This window comes from Lagenorhynchus albirostris, chromosome 19 (genome assembly GCF_949774975.1).
Source record: "Lagenorhynchus albirostris chromosome 19, mLagAlb1.1, whole genome shotgun sequence".
Classification (NCBI taxonomy): Eukaryota; Metazoa; Chordata; class Mammalia; order Artiodactyla; family Delphinidae; genus Lagenorhynchus; species Lagenorhynchus albirostris.
The window spans coordinates 10,287,275-10,305,743 of NC_083113.1; the positions used below are offsets into that span (position 1 = coordinate 10,287,275).

The 18,469-nt window shown below is 49.3% G+C and overlaps 1 protein-coding gene across 2 annotated transcripts in view; it reads left to right on the plus strand.

Annotated features, from left to right (window-relative positions):
* Positions 1-13,140, plus strand: part of PRKD2 (protein kinase D2) — a 30,480-nt gene extending 17,340 nt beyond the window's left edge. For both annotated transcript variants that reach the window (XM_060129732.1, XM_060129731.1), the window contains 8 exons: positions 1,050-1,102; positions 1,248-1,320; positions 1,796-1,902; positions 2,778-2,939; positions 6,968-7,066; positions 10,619-10,886; positions 12,312-12,397; positions 12,730-13,140. In XM_060129732.1, the coding sequence (XP_059985715.1) occupies positions 1,050-1,102; positions 1,248-1,320; positions 1,796-1,902; positions 2,778-2,939; positions 6,968-7,066; positions 10,619-10,886; positions 12,312-12,397; positions 12,730-12,942 (1,061 nt within the window). In that variant the 3' untranslated portion in view covers positions 12,943-13,140. The remainder of the gene's footprint in view (positions 1-1,049; positions 1,103-1,247; positions 1,321-1,795; positions 1,903-2,777; positions 2,940-6,967; positions 7,067-10,618; positions 10,887-12,311; positions 12,398-12,729) is intronic.
* The last annotated feature ends 5,329 nt before the right edge of the window (positions 13,141-18,469 follow it).

An 18,469-nucleotide genomic window follows, 5' to 3' on the forward strand; every position in this document is an offset into this window, starting at 1 on the left:
CAGAGGGGGTGACTAACTCAGCCTGGGTGTCCCGGAGGGCTTCCTGAAGGAGGCAACATCTGAGCTAAGACCTGGAAGTTGAAGAGGGGTGAAATGAAGGGAAAGGAAGTGGGAAATCCTTTCATGCAGAGGCAAAGGATAATCAGGGAGTCCCAGGTTCCCGCCTTATGGAGCTCATAGTCGAGGGTGAGTAACAGACATTCATCAGGTCATCCTGGATGAAAGACAAGTGGGACGTAGAACATGTGCTAAAGGAATCTGACATGGCCCCAGGAGTAACATTTGAGCTGAGACTGAGAGATGAGGAGGATTTAACTAAGTCCACAATGAGGGAAAGAGCATTCCTGGCAGAGGAAACAGCAAATGCAAAGGCGCAGAGATAGGAGAGAACTTGCTGTATCGGAGGCCCAGCAAGGAGGCCAGCATGTCAAACTCTGCTTGTTTAAGGGCCTCGGCCTTCCTCCTCAGGGCACTGGGCGGCCATGGCAGGGTTTTGAGCAGGGGAAGGATGGAGTCAGGTTTGTGCTTCAGCAAGATCCCTCTGGCTTCCTTATGGAGGGCGAATAGGAGAGGGCGGAACGGGGCAGGGAGACCAGGGAGGAGGCTGAGGGGCGAGGGCTGGATGTTCCTCAGGGAGGGGACAGATGTTCAAATGGCAGAAGGATCAAGACTTTGGAAATGTCTGACCTTGGTTGGATTAGTAGTGGGGCAAATGCAGGCGAAGAGGCCGGAGTCAGTTTGGAGTTTCCCGCTGAGCCTCAGTTTCCTCCTCTGTAAAATGGGATCATTGCTTGGTGCTGAGATCACAGAGTGAAGTGCTCCGTGAACTCATCCATGGCCTCACTTTTTGAGCTCCTGTCTCATTTCCTCCTCTCACTGGCCCTAGGAGAGAGGTCTTTTTATGGTTTCCATTCTTCCAGAGGAGGAAACTGAGGTTCTTAGTGGACAAGTCAGTCAATAGCCTGACTACTGGCTCCAGAGGGTGGAGTTATGGGTGAACGTGACCTTGAGCCTGGGGTCCCCTCACCTCCGCCTCCCCCTCTCCCCAGGACAAGCTTCTCTGAGCATCTCTGTGTCTAACAGCCAGATCCAAGAGAATGTGGTGAGACCCTGCCCGCATCCCACAGCCCCGAGGATGTGTTCCCCCTCCCGCTCCCAAACAGCCTCCAAGCTCTCCCACCCTCCTAGTCTCCTTGACCTCCTCATCTCCATTTGCACCCCTGACCCTCCCTGTCCCCACCCTGCAGGACATTGCCACTGTCTACCAGATCTTCCCGGATGAGGTGCTGGGCTCGGGCCAGTTTGGAGTGGTCTATGGCGGTAAGGATGCTTCAAGAGCTGACCCAGAAAGGGGTCTTGAGCCCAGACCTTCCCTGTGATTGCCTGCATACTCACCACTTTTTCTAGCTGATTAGAAAGCTAGATCCTGGGGGCAGATGGTTGCAGGCTCGCCTTTTCTCACTGGGAAAGGCCAATGACTTTTCTCCCGTTATTAATAGGGAAGGTAAATTCTATGCTGATTGGCCACAGAGCTAGATGCTAGATTCTGATTGGTTATATATCTAGTTTCCCATGTTATAGATTCCCCTCCTCGGAGCTCTGTCTTTACTTTCCACCTTTATTCCCAGGGCCCCCCACCCCTCGCATCTCTCCTGGGGACCCCTCAGAGCCCCCATGATGGCCTTTCATCCACCTCTGCCCAATTCCAGCTGTGTCCCTCTGGTGGGGCCTTCCTCTTGCCAGGACTGGAAGGTCCTGCTCCCCTCATCCCCCATCTCCCCTACCCCCTGCCCAGGAAAGCACCGGAAGACAGGCCGGGACGTGGCAGTAAAGGTCATCGACAAACTGCGTTTCCCCACCAAGCAGGAGAGCCAACTCCGGAACGAAGTAGCCATTCTGCAGGTGACCCCTGAGATCTGTGGTCCAACTCTGCCCCCCTCCCCACCCAGGAAGGGCCTTCCCTTCCCACTTCCTCCTTTGCCCCCTTGCCACTTCCTCCAGTCTGGGGATAGTCAGGGAAGGCTTCCTAGCGGAGGCACCATGCATGTTGAGACTGAAGGGGTAGAGAAGGTACTCTGAGCAGAGGGACCAACCCGTGCAAAGGTCCAGAGGTGAGAGGGAACACGAAGTCTTCTAGGAACTAGAAGGAGTTCAAGGTTACTAGATGGTTTATGTGAAGAAAGGTGGTGGGTGGTGAGGCTAGGGGGGAGGCTGGGGGTCACACCCTATGGGCTTTCTCCTGAGGGTGCTGGGGAGCCATGGAAGGATTTTGAGCAAGGAAGGGACGGGGTCAGATGTGAACTTTCGAAAGATCCCTCTGGCTGCTATTGGAGGGTAGGGGGAAAAGGTGTGGGGCTGGAACCTGGACCCCAGGGAGGAGACTGGGTGGGGACCTGGGCAGGAGAGATGGGGTTCAGCTAGGCAAGGGCTGGGGAAGGGAAGGAGGGCAGGGATTTAAAAGATACACATGTACAAAGCTCCTTCCCATTTCTCCACGCTCCCCTTCTCTTGCTCCCACAACCCTGGACCTTCACCAGAATTTCATGATGTAAAGATCCTTCTGGACACTTGGTGGCGCTGGAGGGTGGTTCTGTCTGGGGCTGTGGAAGCCCTTTCCCCTCCCCCAATGGCACCCCCAGGGAAGGAACAGCCGACCCTCCGGGGATATCTGTCTTGTCTGTCGTCTGCCTGCTCCTATGGCTTGCCCTCTAGGGTCTCAAGTTTGCGGGTGACCTGGGTTCTGACCCCCGCCCCCCCTCCCACCCCACCCACCCCAGAGTCTGCGGCACCCGGGGATTGTCAACCTGGAGTGTATGTTCGAGACCCCGGAGAAGGTATTTGTGGTGATGGAGAAGCTGCACGGGGACATGCTGGAGATGATCCTCTCCAGCGAGAAGGGCCGGCTGCCTGAGCGCCTCACCAAGTTCCTCATCACCCAGGTGCGCCTGCCCCGCCCACTGCCCCGCCCAACGCCAGCCTCCCCGCCCAGGCTCCCCACCTGCCCTGCAAGACGCGCATGTGCCGTGTGCCCCCGAAGGGCAGGCAGACCTTGGGTGGGAGTCATAATAGCGAGTAATAGAAAACGTAATAATAGAGTAATAATAACAATCATAGAAAAAGTAATAGAGTGATACTTTTTAAATTATAATAGATTATAATAGAACAGTTAATAGAATAATAGAGTAATAACAATAGAAACATAATAGGATAATAAGTAGAAAATAATAGAGTAGTAATAATTATTATTATAGAAAAATAATAAATGATTATCATTTTATATTTTTTATTACTTTATATAATGAGTCAGGTTCACTGGGCCTGACTTTATTCATGAAGAAACAAGGAAGGGGAGAGAGGCCTTTCTCTGAGGAGCTCATTCATTCATTCATTTATTAAATGGTTCAACAAACACTGCCTGAACCACTGTGCCTGGCCATACTGGGCAGTGTGAGGACACAGCGGTGACCAAAATAGCCCCAGCCCTGGACAGTGATCCCCCAGAGTGGGCGGGGCTGGGACGGGGGATGCTGATAACGAGGATGATAAATAATGTGGTCACTAAACTTTACTGAGCACTTACTCTATGCCAGGCACTGTTTTAGTTCATTTAATCTTCATAGCAACCTATGTGGTAGTGGTTATTATTACTCCCATTTTACTGAGGCTCAGGGACCTTATAAGTAACTTGCCCAGGGTCACACAGCTGGTGGGATTTAAACCTGGGAGCTGTGCTTTTACTGAGTAAAGTCAAACTAATTTGTGCTATTTGTGTGTGTGTGCACGTGCACAAGTGCATGCATTTTAATTGATTTCACGTATATAACGCTACGTTGTTCTGCTTACTTTCACTTTAACAGTGCTTCTGGAAGACTGTTCTAGTTCAGTGTGTAGTTAGCAGAACTGTCTCTTTTTCTTAATTGCGCCCCATGACGGGTATCACCAAATTCCCCAGTTGCTGAGCATGTAGTTGGTTTCACTATTCCACTACTGCAAACAACATCCTGTGAACATTTGTCTACAAACATCGACAGGTTCTGGTGGCAGAATTTCAATAGAATACATTTCGAAGAGTAGACTCTCGAGCCCAGGGAAATGTGCTTTAAATTTTTAAAAAAGCTGTTGCCCGGTTATTCTCTAAAACCTCTTTCTTTTTTTTAAAATAAATTTATTTATTTTTGGCTGCGTTGGGTCTTCATTGCTGCCCGCAGGCTTCTCATTGCGGTGGCTTCTCTTGCTGCGGAGCTCTGGCTCTAGGCGCATGGGCTTCAGTAGTTGTGGCGAATGGGCTTAGTTGCACCGTGGCATGTAGGATCTTCCTGGACCAGGGATCGAACCCACGTCCCCTGCATTGGCAGGCAGATTCTTAACAACTGTGCCACCAGGGAAGTCCTCTAAAACCTCCTTCAATCTTTGTTCTCACCAACAAAGTTTGAGGGTGTCTATTTTCTCACTCCTGACTAACTCTGGATAATATAATCACCAGGTTTTTTGTTTGTTTGTTTGCCATGCTGCATGGCTTGCAGGATCTTAGTTCCCCAACCAGGGATTGAACCCAGGCCACAGCAGTAAAAACACCTAGTCCTAACCACTGGATAGCCAGGGAATTCCCAATATAATCACCAGTCTTTTTTTTTTTAATGTTATTTATTTATTTTTGGCTGCATTGGGTCTTCATTGCCGCGGATGGGCTTTCTCTAGTTGTGGCGAGTGGGGGCTACTCTTCCTGGCGGTACGTGGGCTTATCATTGCAGTAGCTTCTCTTGTTGCTGAGCACGGGCTCTAGGTATGCAGGCATCAGTTGTTGTGGCACGTGAGCTCAGTAGTTGTGGCTCGTGGGCTCTAGAGTGCAGGCCCAGTAGTTGTGGTGCACTGGCTTAGTTGCTCTGCGGCATGTGGGATCTTCCTGGATCAGGGCTCGAACCCATGTCCCCTGCATTGGCAGGAAGACTCATAACCACTGTGCCACCAGGGAAGCCCAATCACCAGTTTTAAAGGTGGAAAAATAATACTACATGTGGCTTCATTTGCTGGTTTAAAAATTATGGGTGAAGTTGAGCATATTTTCACATGTTTATTGGCCTGTGCTTTATGCACTCTTTGCCCATTTTTCAATTGGATTAATATTGAATTGTAAGAGCTCTTTGTATATGAAGGACCCTGGATCTTTGCTGCTTGTGTTGTACCCATCTCTAATCCCAGTATTTCTTTTCCTCTTTATTTTGTTCATGGTTTACTTTCATTTTCTGGGTTTCACAGCCTCCCTAGAAAGATCTTCCCACCTGGCTGGTTCCACACCTGATTCTGGGACATGTTCTCTGTTGGTTGCAAAGTCCCCTGTGCTGGCTTCCTTTCTCCAGGCCCAGCACCCTTGCTCTCCCAAGCTGTGTGCCTTTGTCAGGCTGACTTGCAGGGTGGGGTTAGAAACCCATTGAGGCAGGCTCATCCAGACTTCAGGTGGGGAGAGGAAACTGCCTGCCTTCAGCAACTGAAGCAGTTTCTCTTTCTGGTCTTTCATCTCTTCCTCTCTTTTTGCCTGTGCTCTTCTCTCTCTTTCTCTTTCCCTCTGCAGATCTCTGCTTTTTGCCTCTTGCCTGCCCCACCCCAAGTCCTGTGCTAAGCCCTATACCTCATGAACTTATAGGCTTCACAACCACCTTTGAGGTAGGTATTACTATAATCCACATCTTACAGATGAGGAAACTGAGGTGGAGGGAGGTTCCTAGGTCTTGCCCAGGGTCACACAGCTACAAGGTCACATCGCTAGGTAGCTGTCTGGCCAAGGTTTGAACCTGGGTCTGTCTAGCTTCCAATCTGCCCTTTCTGTTCACCACATTTACTAGGGGTTGGAAAAATAAAAACACTGAAGATCTGTAGAAGAGGATGTCCATATATGTCTTTGGATCTCAGTCTCCCTGTCTGTAGAATGAGGAGCTTGGACCTCAGCAGTAGCTTTCAAATAGCATTTCCGTACTCGAAAATCATCCAGCAAAAACAATGAGAAAGTACAAATACTTCAGTTCTAACATATAGATTACAACTTCATGCTTATATCACTGTACTTCCGGTGTATTTGGCATTTTGTTTGGGTTACCTAGAATCAAGGAAAATCATGGCTCCCGTAGATTAGTGGTAACAGATGGTAACAGTTTTTTGTTTTTGTTTTTTTTTAAGTCAGCTCACCTTGCCATCATAGAATACTCTTGAATTAATAGATACAGCAGGAAAAGTTTTACTTGAAACACTCACAGGAATATGTCTGCTAACAGACCACCACAAGAATAATAACTAAAAACAGCAACAATAATAATAGCTCACGTGGAGTGCTTGCTCTGTGCCAGACACTGCCCTAAGCACTCTATATGCCTCAACTCACTTAAAGCTCACAGCAACCCATGAGGATGGATACTGCTATTACCCCCATTTTACAGGTGAGAAAACTGAGACCCGGAGAGGTTAAGAGACTTGCCCTAGGCAACAGGCTAGTAAGTGTGGAGCCAGGTTTGCTACCTTAGTAGGCTGGCTCTACAATCCCCCCACCTCTTAAAGGTGTTACGTTTAATTTATAACATGTCATGTTGGTATTGTTTGTATTGTTTCCATTTTTTTAATGGCTGAAAAATATTTTTTAAAAAATGGAATCACACAATAGTACCTCCTTGAAAGCCACTGCTTTATTCATAGCACTTTTTCATCATGATCCACATGCCAAGGTGTCTCAGGAGCTTCCCAAATCTCTGCTCCAGTTCAGCCTTCCTAGAATTGTATGTCCAACTCCTATCTCTGATGGAAATGGTTCTGGGGTTTTGAAATTCTTCGTTGGTGCTCCAGTGCCTCCCCTAGTGCTGGGGGGCATCTTTAGGGGTACAGAGTGGGGCATGGATGGGGTGTGGAGGGCTGGCTGCTGAGGGCAGAATCTTGGGGCAGGGACCTTTCTAACTTTCTTACTGGCTCCATTGCCTCCCCTCAGATCCTGGTGGCTTTGAGACACCTTCACTTCAAGAATATCGTCCACTGTGACTTGAAACCGGAAAATGTGTTGCTGGCGTCAGCCGACCCATTTCCTCAGGTCAGACATGTCTCCTCCTGATTTGGGGAAGTCCTTCCAGTACTGGTGGTGGGTGGGGATTGTATTAATCAAGATAATTAATCAGACACAGAGACCCAAGATAATGGCCTAAATGAGATAGAGGCTTGTCTCTCACTCGTGTAGGGTCCAGCATAAGCATTTTGAGGGTGAAAAAGCAGCTCCATGGTGTTGGGACCACAGCTCCTGCTGTCGTGTGCTGGCCTCTCTATGGTGTTGCCTGGTCTTCATGGTCCATGATGTGCTGCTGCCGCGCCCCCAATTGTGAAAAGATAATGGGGGTGGGAGGAAGAGAGGAAAGAAACGGGGTAGAAGAAATGGATACACCCCTTACCTTCCCTAAGGCAATACTTTGAAGTTGCATGGGGCACTTCTCACATCCCATTGACTGGAACTTTATCACGTGGTCATGGCTGGCTGCAAAGGGAACTGGGAAATGTAGTTTTCATTCTGGGTGACCATGTGGCTCATTAAAAATTCAGGATTTTTAGGAAGGGGAGAAGCAGAGAACAGATATCAGAAGGGGGCCACGGGTAATTTCTTCTGTGGGTCTCTTAGCAAAACAGTTTTGATGAGCCTCTGACTAGTCGATGAGAACCCCCTTGGGGCAGAACCAGATTAAGCAAGAGTGATGATTATAACAGCTACAGTTGATTGTGTGCCTACTGTGTTCACGGGCCTTTAGTTATAGGTTCTCATTTAGCCCTTCCACATCCCTGTGAAGTTTTTGCTTTATTATCTATGTTTTGTGATTATTTCGTTTCATTTTAAAAGTTCATTTTGGTCACCAACTAAAAATTACTGTGTGCCCGCTTTGTGCCAGGCTCCATGCTGGGGCATTAGGAACTGTGGTAAGTAGAGACATCCCCATCTCTATGCCCACTGGTTTACAGCGGGGGTGGGGGGGTGATTTTGCCCCCCGGGGGACATTTGACAATGTTGGAGACATTTTTGGTTGTCACAACTGTTTGGGGGGGGCAGTTGCTACGGGCATCTAAACACCCTACAGTGCACAGGACAGCCCCATAACAAAGGATTATCTTTCCCTAATGTCAATAGTGCAGTGAATGAGAAACTCTAACTTCGAGCAGTAATATCTACTAGAAATATAATGTGAACCGTATGTGTAATTTTACATTTTCTAGTAGGCACATTTTAAACAGTGAAAAGAAACTGGTGAAATTAACTTTAATAATTATTTAGTATATCTAAATATGACAATTTCAACATGCAATCAGCATAAACATTATTGAGTTTTTTTTAATTAAAAAAAGTATATTTATTTATTGGTTTGTTTGGCTGCGCCGGATCTTAGTTGCAACATGCAGTATCTTTAGTTGCAGCATGTGAACTCTCAGCTGCAGCATGTGGGATCTAGTTCCCTGACCAGGGATCGAACCTATGCCCCCTGCACTGGGTGCATGGAGTCTTAGCCACTGGACCACCAGGGAGGTCCCAGCATAAACATTATTAATGAAATATTCTTTCTTTTCATACTGTGTTCCAAATCCGGTGTGTATTTTACACTTACAGCACATCTCAATTCAGATATTAAATTTCTATCAGAAATACTCGGTTTTGTACTTAGATTTCATAAAATTAACTGTTGGGAAAGTAGATTGACACACCCAAGTTGTTCCAAGCGTATTTAAAAGTTTTCCAATAACAAAATCTAGAATCCCTTTTTATTTTTATTTTATTTTTTATTTTTGACCGTACCGCATGGCACGTGGGATCCTAGTTCCCCAGCCAGGGATCAGACCCATGCCCCCTGCAGTGGAAGTGCGGATTCTTAACCACTGGACTGCCAGGGAAGTCCCTAGGATCCCTTTTTAAATATAAATTAATTAAAATTAAATAGAAAGTAGTTCCTCAGTTGCACTTGCCACATTCATGTGCTCAGCAGCCACATGTGGCCAGTGGCCACCATATTGGACAGCAAAGATCATAGAGGGAAGAGCAAATGTTGATCAATTTGTCCCAGAAATGTAATTATATCTGTGATGAGTTCCGTGACACAGTTCAATGAGCTCACATAACTGTATAGCCCAGTGGAGAGTCAGAGAAAACCTATCTGAAGAAGGAGTAGTTTTCTGGGGGGACAAGTGTTCTAGGCAGCTGGAACAGCCTGTGCAAAGGCCCTGTGGTGGAAAGATCTGTACTTTTGTTTTTTTAACAGCTTTATTGAGATATAATGCATATACTATACAATTCACCGATTTAAAGTATACAATTCAGTGGCTTTTAATGTATTCAGAGTTGTGCAACCATCACCACGATCAATTTTGGAATATTTTCACCACCACAAAAGAAACCTCATACCTCTTAGCCAACATCCTCCAGTCCCATCATCCCCCCAACCCACAACCACCGATCTGCTTTCCATGGATTTGTCTGTTCTGAGCATTGCATATAAATGGAATTAAATATATGGAATATACAGTAATATAATATGTGGTCTTTGTGACTGGCTTCTTTTACTTAGTTAATGTTTTCAGGGTTCATTTAGGTTGTAGCATGTGTCAGAACTTCACTTCTTTTTATGGCCATATAATATTCCATTGTAAGATAGGTAGAAAAGCGTGGATCTTAGAAAAGGAAAAGATTATAAGGTCTGTCAGAAGGGCAAAGGATCTTAGGAAAGGGTGGTTTGGTTGTCACATTGAGATTTGGGTCAGGGGTTGGGGTGTGGCTGTTTTTGAAGGCAACAGAGGCTCAGGGCAATAGTCAGCCAGAGAAGGGTTTTGTGTAGGGAAGGGACAGTATGTGAATAGAGGTAGCAGCTGCCCATGGACTGGTAAGCAGCAGACAGGACCTTGAACCCAGATATTGCTGGCTCTAAAGCCTGTCCATGACCCTAGACTGCCCCCAACAAGGGCAAGGTAAGTTCTCACCTGTTACCGTCTGGATACCATCGTCAGCGATTTACATGTTCGGTCCCATTTAATCCCCAGGGAAGCCTGAGCGGCAGCTGCTGTTAACATTCCCAACCCAGAAGACAAAACCCGTGCTGGGAGAAGTTAGGTCCCTCCGCTGAGGTCACCGAGGCTCGCTCTATGCCTGCCGCTGCTCCTAACATCTTCCATATATTTCAGTTCATACACCCTACCCTTTAAGTAGGAACTGTTAGCATCTCCACTGTGCAAAAGAGGAAGCAGAGGCACGAGGAGGTTGAGACCTGCTCGATGTGACAGAGGTCAAGTGGCAGGGAGCCTTTATGGACCCCTCACTGCACGCCGGGCATTTATTGTCCTGTGAGTTTTAGATGGATCAACTCAGGGAATCCTCACGGCCGCCATCTGATACAGGCGTTGGTACGCTCCCCCTCGTCCTCCTCCTCCTCGTACAGATGAGGAAACTGAGGCACAGAGAGAGGAAGTCACTTGCCCAGGGTCACCCAGCTAGTGAACAGAGGAAGCTGGATTCGAACCAGCGTTCGAGTTTGTCTGGAATACCGCGGTGGGGTACACTTGCGGAGGGGCGGGAAACACGACCTCCACACACCCTCAGACCCTCTACCCTTCGCCTCCGCAGGTGAAGCTGTGTGACTTCGGCTTCGCGCGTATCATCGGCGAGAAGTCGTTCCGGCGCTCGGTGGTGGGCACGCCGGCCTACCTGGCGCCCGAGGTGCTGCTCAACCAGGGCTACAACCGCTCGCTGGACATGTGGTCAGTGGGCGTGATCATGTACGTCAGCCTCAGTGGCACGTTTCCCTTCAACGAGGACGAGGACATCAAAGACCAGATTCAGAACGCTGCCTTCATGTACCCAGCCTGCCCTTGGAGCTGCATCTCCGCGGGAGGTGTGGGACTCACCTGACCCCTGGGCCGAGGCGAGGGCCGAGGCCCCCTGGTGGGGGCATGGTGGGAAGAATGGGCGGGGCCGCAGGAGGGTTGGGCCCTAAAAAACAGCCTGGTGTCATGAGGGTGGAGCCTAGTGATGGGGCAAGGGCATGGGGAGGGCCGTCTTTTAAACAGGGAGGCACCAGGACCTGGGACGTTGGGCTAGGGACTCAAGAGGGTGTATGGAACCAGGGTCCCTAGACTCAGGCCTAGACTAGGTCATGTGATTTGGAAAGGAAGTGTCCTAGCAGCGCTAAGACAGACCCTTGCTGCCTTGGGGGCTAAGACTTGGCTTGTCTAGGGTGGGACCAGGAGAGGGACTAGACCTGAGAAAGCCAATGGGCTGGGGTGGCCAAGAGAGGGAACAGATCCTCTCAAGGCACTGGCTGGGGCCTGGAGTCTTTGGGGTTATGACCCCAAAAGGGTTAGTCCTGCAGAAGCGGTGGGACCATGGGGCAAGGTTAAGAAACACGGGCTTGGCTAATTTGCCGTGTATTGGGTCTGTGACTGGGATGGAGATGGGCCTGGGGCCATGGTGTTGGATCCAGTGATGGAGGGAGCTGGTTTAGGGGCATGGCTAGAGGAGGGGCAGGGCCATGGAGGATTTCTGAAGCTGTCCAGGAGAAGGACTGACCGGCCCTGAGACCAAAGTCACACCTGGAACCTGGGAGCAGGTGGAGGTCAGAGAAGCATATGGTGGCAGGGGTTGGGGGCCAGGATGGAGGCAGATCTTGGGATCCATGCATATAGGGGCTGTGGCGTTGTGACCTGGTAGTGTGATGCGCCTTGCCGACTTCAAGATGGGCCTGGGAAAATTAAGTCCTGAGGTCGTGGCTCTGGGGCAAAGCCAAGTATGAGGGTGAGCTAAGGGCAGGGCTAAGATACTGGGGTGCATCAAGAAGCCTTAGATAAGTTAGAACAAGGGGCAGGTCCTGAAGCCAGAAGCTCAGGAGGACAGGAAGTGTGGGAGGGAGGTTAGTTAAGACAATCATTTGGGAGCTCCCTGCTGGTCTAGAGGTTAGGACTCGGTGCTTTCACTGCTGTGGCCCAGGCTCTATCCCTGGTCGGAGAACTGAGATCCTGCAAGCCAAGATCCTGTATGTACTTGTGTATGACAAAACTTATGAAGGTGACATAGGAATGGGGAAACTGAGGTAGAGACTTGGAGAAGAGATGGAGGATCTAGTGTGTGTGCCTCGTGAGGGGTGGGGGTAAATGTGTAATTTAATGAGGAAATGGGTGGGTGAGTGATTAGTGCAGGTGACGCTTTCATGCCAGTGAAGAAGGAAGGCCTGGATGGCAGGCTAGTAGGCTGGGATTCCTGTTGGAGGAGGGACGGCCCCACACCCCGCAGGGCTTGAGCCGTCTCTCTCCTTCCGGTGCAGCCATCGACCTCATCAACAACCTACTGCAGGTGAAGATGCGCAAGCGCTACAGCGTGGACAAGTCTCTCAGCCACCCCTGGTTACAGGTGATGCAGGGGCGGGGCTGAGAGCGAAGTGGGAGGGGCTGGCCCATTGGACGGGTTAGAGGAAGGGGTGGAGCCATATCTTACTGGCTGCTAAGGTAGTGAAGGAGGTAGGTACATTTTTCATGGACGTGGAACGTTGCTGAGCCTCCCATTGGCTGGGCTGTAGAAGGGGGTGGAGCTAATTGGCTGGGCAGGTTGTGAAGGGTGTGCCTTCACCTTCCCTCGTACCCGGCTTCTCACTGGCAGGGCAGATCATATGGGGGCGAAGCTCTGGCCGCTATTGCCTGCCCTTGGTGCAGCGCCCAAACTAACCCCTGTTCTCCTCCGCCCAGGAGTACCAGACGTGGCTGGACCTCCGAGAGCTGGAGGGGAAGATGGGCGAACGGTACATTACGCACGAGAGTGATGATGCGCGCTGGGAGCAGTTCGTGGCAGAGCACCCGCTGCCCGGGTCGGGGCTGCCAGCCGACGGAGAGCTCGGCGGGAGCCTCCCACCCCGGGACCACGAGATGCAGGGGCTGGCCGAGCGCATCAGTGTCCTCTGAGGCCTCGTGCTCACGCCCTGGCTGCCTCGTGATGCGCTCCTCCTGTCTTCGGAGAGGGGCCCTCCACGCCTTCCCAGCGATGAACTGTTCTAGGGGAAGCAGCTTCCTGCCCAAACTGGACACGCCCCGGGGGAGGGGCAAGGCGGGGCTGGGGGCAGGGGCCGGGGTTATTTACAAAGCTAATTTCCCAGCAATTAAAACGGACTCATCCCTGGCCCAATGGCCTTGATCTTTTGGCCACACCGCACTCTCCTATCATTAGTTTGTTGTTCACCCAGATGGAGTTCACCTGGAAAGAAGATGGGATGGAGGAGGGATGGGGGAGGAGCACTGAAGGGAGAGGAGTTTTGGAAGGAGAACTAACTGGGGTAAAAAATATACAGAGGGGGCTTCCCTGGTGGCGCAGTGGTTGAGACTCCGCCTGCCAATGCAGGGGTCAGGGGTTTCAGCCCTGGTCCGGGAAGATCCCACAGGCTGCGGAGCAACTAAGCCCGTGCACCACAACTACTGAGCCTGCGCTCTAGAGCCCGCGCGAGCCACAACTACTGAGCCCACGTGCTACAACTACTGAAGCCCGCGCGCCTAGAGCCCATGATCTGCAACAAGAGAAGCCACAGCAATGAGAAGCCCGCGTGCCTCAACGAAGAGTAGTCCCGGCTCGCTGCAACTAGAGAAAGCCCGCACACAGCAACAAAGACCCAACGCAGGCAAAAATAAATTAATTAATTAAAAAAAAAAATATATATATATACAGAGGGAGCACTGCCAGGAGGGAGGACTAGAGGGGAACAGTGTGGAGGAGCATAGGAGAGGGAAGAGTAATGGAGGAGAGATGGAAGGAATGTGATCGGAGGGGGGAAGGATTTATAGAAAAGCAAATAATCTCATGGCTTAACGGTTTAATTTTTTATTTGGTCTTATTGCTACTAATCACAACTATTAATAACAATGCAGTTAGCACAAGTCTGGTCCACGGTAGAAAGCTGATACACAACAGTTGGTATTTTCTTTTAAATTGATGCGATGACTTGTCTACACACTGAATGTGCTCACTCGTTGGTTCATCCATTTCTCACACCGTGCTGGATGATGCTGGGGACACGGTGGTAACTGAGCCCAGGTCCTGCCTTCAGGGGGGTTCACCATCCCGTGGGGGAGACAGACCCGTTCCCTGTGAGTGATGACCCAGAGTGGGGAGGGCTGGAATGGGAGAGCCCAAGAGGGTGGGGCAGCCTAGAGGGAGCCTGGGGGTCTGGGGGCAGCTCTTCTGAGCTGACTTTTTTTTTTTTTTAATATTTGGCTGCACCAGGTGTTAGTTGCGTTATGCGCGATCTTCATTGCGGTATGCAGATCTTTAGTTGAGGCATGCGGGATCTAGTTCCCTGACCAAGGATCGAACCTGTGCCCCCTGCATTGGGAGCGTGGAGTCTTAACCACTGGGCCACCAGCGAAGTCCCTGAGCTGACTTCTTAAGGTTCACCTTGGCCCTGAGGTTGTAGGCAGAGGGAACCTCTCTCTTCCTTTGACCCCTGCCCTTCAGCTCCCTAGCTCCCCGTTGTTCACTCAGATTGTTGGCCCTACAGCTGAAGGCAAGCAATCAGAGCATGCACTTAGACAAGTTCTCTTTACACCTTGGTCACGCTTGGAGTTACACGCCATAGTTAGAGATTTTCCCGAGCCCCATAAAAACAGGGTGGTATTTAGCAGCCAATTTAGGCTAGTACCCAGAGCTTACGCTCCAAGTCTTTCCAATTTATATCCATTAGTCCATCTGCTGGTCGGTTCCGGAGCTGCACATCTTTAGTTTGAAAAAGCTAAATGAACTTCAGTCAATGAGGATCTCCAAATGAGCCAGAACACCTCCGAGGCAGAATCCAAGCCAATACTATGGGGGAATAAATGTCTCTTAGACTCCATCCTGAATGCTTCTCCTAAAACTGACTGGTCTAAAATCCAGGAGTGTAGACAACAGAGTCCCAAATCCATCTGCAATGATACAGCCAGTCCAGGAAATGTATGGAAAGGCCTGGTCCTTGACAGTCACACCGCTTCTATCGTGGCCACGAGTTTTGTCAACATTCTGAGACCAAAAATTAGAGACATGATGAAAAACACCATGTTAGCTGGAGAAATGCCTTGATTCCAGAACTCCAAGAGAGCCCAACATGAGGATGCAGGAAAAAAAAATTCACACAATCCAGTTTAAGACCCTGCTACTTAAACAACGGGAGAGGAAAAGAAAAAAGAGGTCCATCCTATCAGGGCCATCACAAAACACTAAAGCAAATCTTGACAGAGACAGCTATAGGTACTGTAAAGAAAAGGGACGTTGGATTTGAGACTGTCCAGCTTTAAAATACAAAACGGAATTGGATTCAGTCTCCTCAGGGACTCCCAGCAGATTTTTTCCTCTGTGTCCATAAACACCCTTCAACCCACAGAGGGAAATGACCGTTCTCATTAATGGACATGCTAGCCCCGGCTTTGTAGATACAGGGGCCACCCCACCCCCTTAAGTATCTCACAGTCCCCCCAACCCCTTACCCTCCCTTGGTGCCCAGCAATGATTTTTAAATTGATTTATTTGATTTATTTATTCATGGCTGCGTTGGGTCTTCGTTGCTTCTTAGTGGCTTGCTTCTTGCGGACTACTCTCCGTTGTGGTGCGTGGGCTTCTCACTGCAGTGGCTTCTCTTGTTGCGGAGCACGGGCTCTAGGCGCGTGGGCTTCAGCAGTTGTGGCGCATGGGCTTAACTGCTTCGCGGCATGTGGGATCTTCCCAGACCAGGGCTCGAACCCGTGTTCCCTGCATTGGCAGGCAGATGCTTAACCACTGCGCCACCAGAGAAGCCCCCTGCCCAGCAATGATTGCCATGAGATGCCACAATTTGCCACACCATGTCTAAGCCACTCTCCGTCCGTCTTGTTAGGCCCCTTACTACCCAGCACAGTTTCTTACTCAGATTATTCCAATAAGTCTTTCAGGAAGGGATATTTTATCATTTGGGAACATTAACATTTCATGTTCACAAGAGAGCCTATTTTTCCCAGTCCCTGACTGCCACTGTCCATCTTAGATCACTAATCTCCCTCACCCCCCAGAAAAAAACCCATCAACCTCTCCCTGAGGCCCACAGAGTCAAGATATGCTGACCCCAACCCGTGATTCTCTTTGGGCCTCCAACTCAGCAAACATAGGATGCATCTCAGAGGCTGAGCCTGTTAAAGTGGAAATAGATCTTTTTCATGTCCCTCCTGAAACCACCTTCACATGCTCTGACACACTCAACCCATCATTCAAGGCCTCCTCATACCCACCTCCAGCCCCTGCAACACTCCCATCTTGACTGTCAAGAACCCCAATGTTGGAAATTCCCTCGCGGTCCAGTGGTTAGGACTCTGCGTTTTTACTGCCGAGGGCCTGGGTTCAATCCCTGGTCAGGGAACCAAGAAGAACCCCAGTGTTTCCACTGGGATACTGGCTAGTCCAAGACCTCTAGGCTATAAATAAAATAGTCAAAGCTTGGTTCCCGAGAGCTCCCGATCCATACACCTTCCTGGCCAGCCTCTATTCCTTCCAACACCCCCCAATTCACAGTCTCTCTTTGTTTTCACCTGGGAACATCAACAATATACACGGACAGGTAGGTCTCAAGGACTCACTGAAGTTCCTACTTACTTTTCTCAGACGCTGAGTATAAATTTTAAGGATTTGGTTTTCCCTTGCAGTTCCTCTCTAATCCAAAACGTGGATCATCTTCTCGTCTGTTCTGTTCATTTCAACAGCTCACTCACTGCCACTCAATATCTACCCCGTGCCCTTGCCCATAGGGACGCAAGATATCTGGGGACAAATTACAACTATGTAAGCCACAAGTATACTATTTAGTACATGTCCTTGCACCTGAAGGTAAGACCTTATCCACAGAACGCATTTATCCCATCATTAATTTCATCTTCACCCAAGACTGAAAATGCAACTCCAGTGGTTTCTGGGTCTGTTACGGGTTGAATTGTGTCCCCCCAAATATATGTGAAAGCCTTATCCCCCAGTATCTGAGAATGTGACCTGATTTGGAAAATAGGATCGTTGCAGATGGATTGAGCATTGTCCCACATACTCCCTTCCAAGACCCCTCCCAACTCAGTGCTCGATTGTTACAGGAAGTTCTCCCTGCCTGCACCATCTATGAATCAGGATTCATGTCCTCCTTTTATTCAATACAACTTCCCTAATGGCCCCTTCACGGGACTCAGTTTCTGTAATCACTGAACTTTAAATGATGCCATAAAACCATAATGGCAGGAACCACCTCCTCATTGAACTCACCTGGGTTTTCCAGCTATCACAATATTACTAATCCCGAGTCAACTGATGTCACTGACAATGTCTCTTGGTGTCAGTGGCATCGCGCCTCTTGTGACTCATCTCATGGTCCCAGTCCTGTCCCTGCACCTTCTCCTTGGTTTTCCACCTTTAATCGACATTTGTTTTCTGACCACTCAAATAAATAAGGCAATTATTTCCACGAGTCTTGGATTGCCCCCCAGTGATTCATAATTTACTCGTGGCGACTTCGCAGCCCTTATCAGCGTTTCAATTTCCCTTCATTCTGTCAATACCTCAGAATTCATTCTTTCTCCTGTCAAACACCCAACTCCTCACAAACGTGAGAGATCCACCAAATCCTGTGGAGGCTGAAATCATGCAGATCCAGGATGTCTGTAATCTCCTTTTTCATCAGGACCCAAAGAAACCTTGGGATAAGAAACCAAATGCTTGGGAGTAAACTCCAAGGATTTCATCTGGCCTCTGACCATGTTTGGACAACTCTTCAGGGGTTTCCAGGGCAGGGACTTGTGTGCTGCGGTTGGAAGTAACCCCAGGAACTTCCTGGAACCAGGAAGTTCCAGGTTCATCCCCAGGAACTCTGCAGACATCATCGTCATCAACATGAAAAGGCCAACAAGGAAATCCACAAAATTGCTACCGCTGTTCTGACTCCACCAACCAAGGATCTCTCTTCACCTCCTTCTTGGAACCCTCTTAAATGGCTGCCCTCTGGTCTCAAATCTTGGTTTTACTCCCTTATTCAACCCTGAATAATTCTCTTTTTATTTGTCTTCCTAGGAATACCCATCTTCAAATGGCCAGAACCCCTAAGTCAGCTCCAGATCCAACATTTACACAGCAAATGGTTCAACTGGTCTTGCACAAACAGCAGAGATGAAGACCAATCCTGACATCACCCCAGATCCTTACTACTAAGAAAATCTTGTTTGAGAGAGAGTTTTCCATATCCCCTTTCATCAGCCTGATCATCTCCCCATTGTTGGTAAATTTAGGTAATGTAAGGACAGTCTACATCTGTCTTAAACAAGAGGCAGGGGGGACTTCCCTGGTGGTCCAGTGGGTAAGACTCCATGCTCCCGATGCAGGGGGCCCGGGTTCGATCCCTGGCCAAGGAACTAGATCCCGCATGCATGCCACGACTAAGATCCCGCGTGCGGCAACTAAGACCCAGCG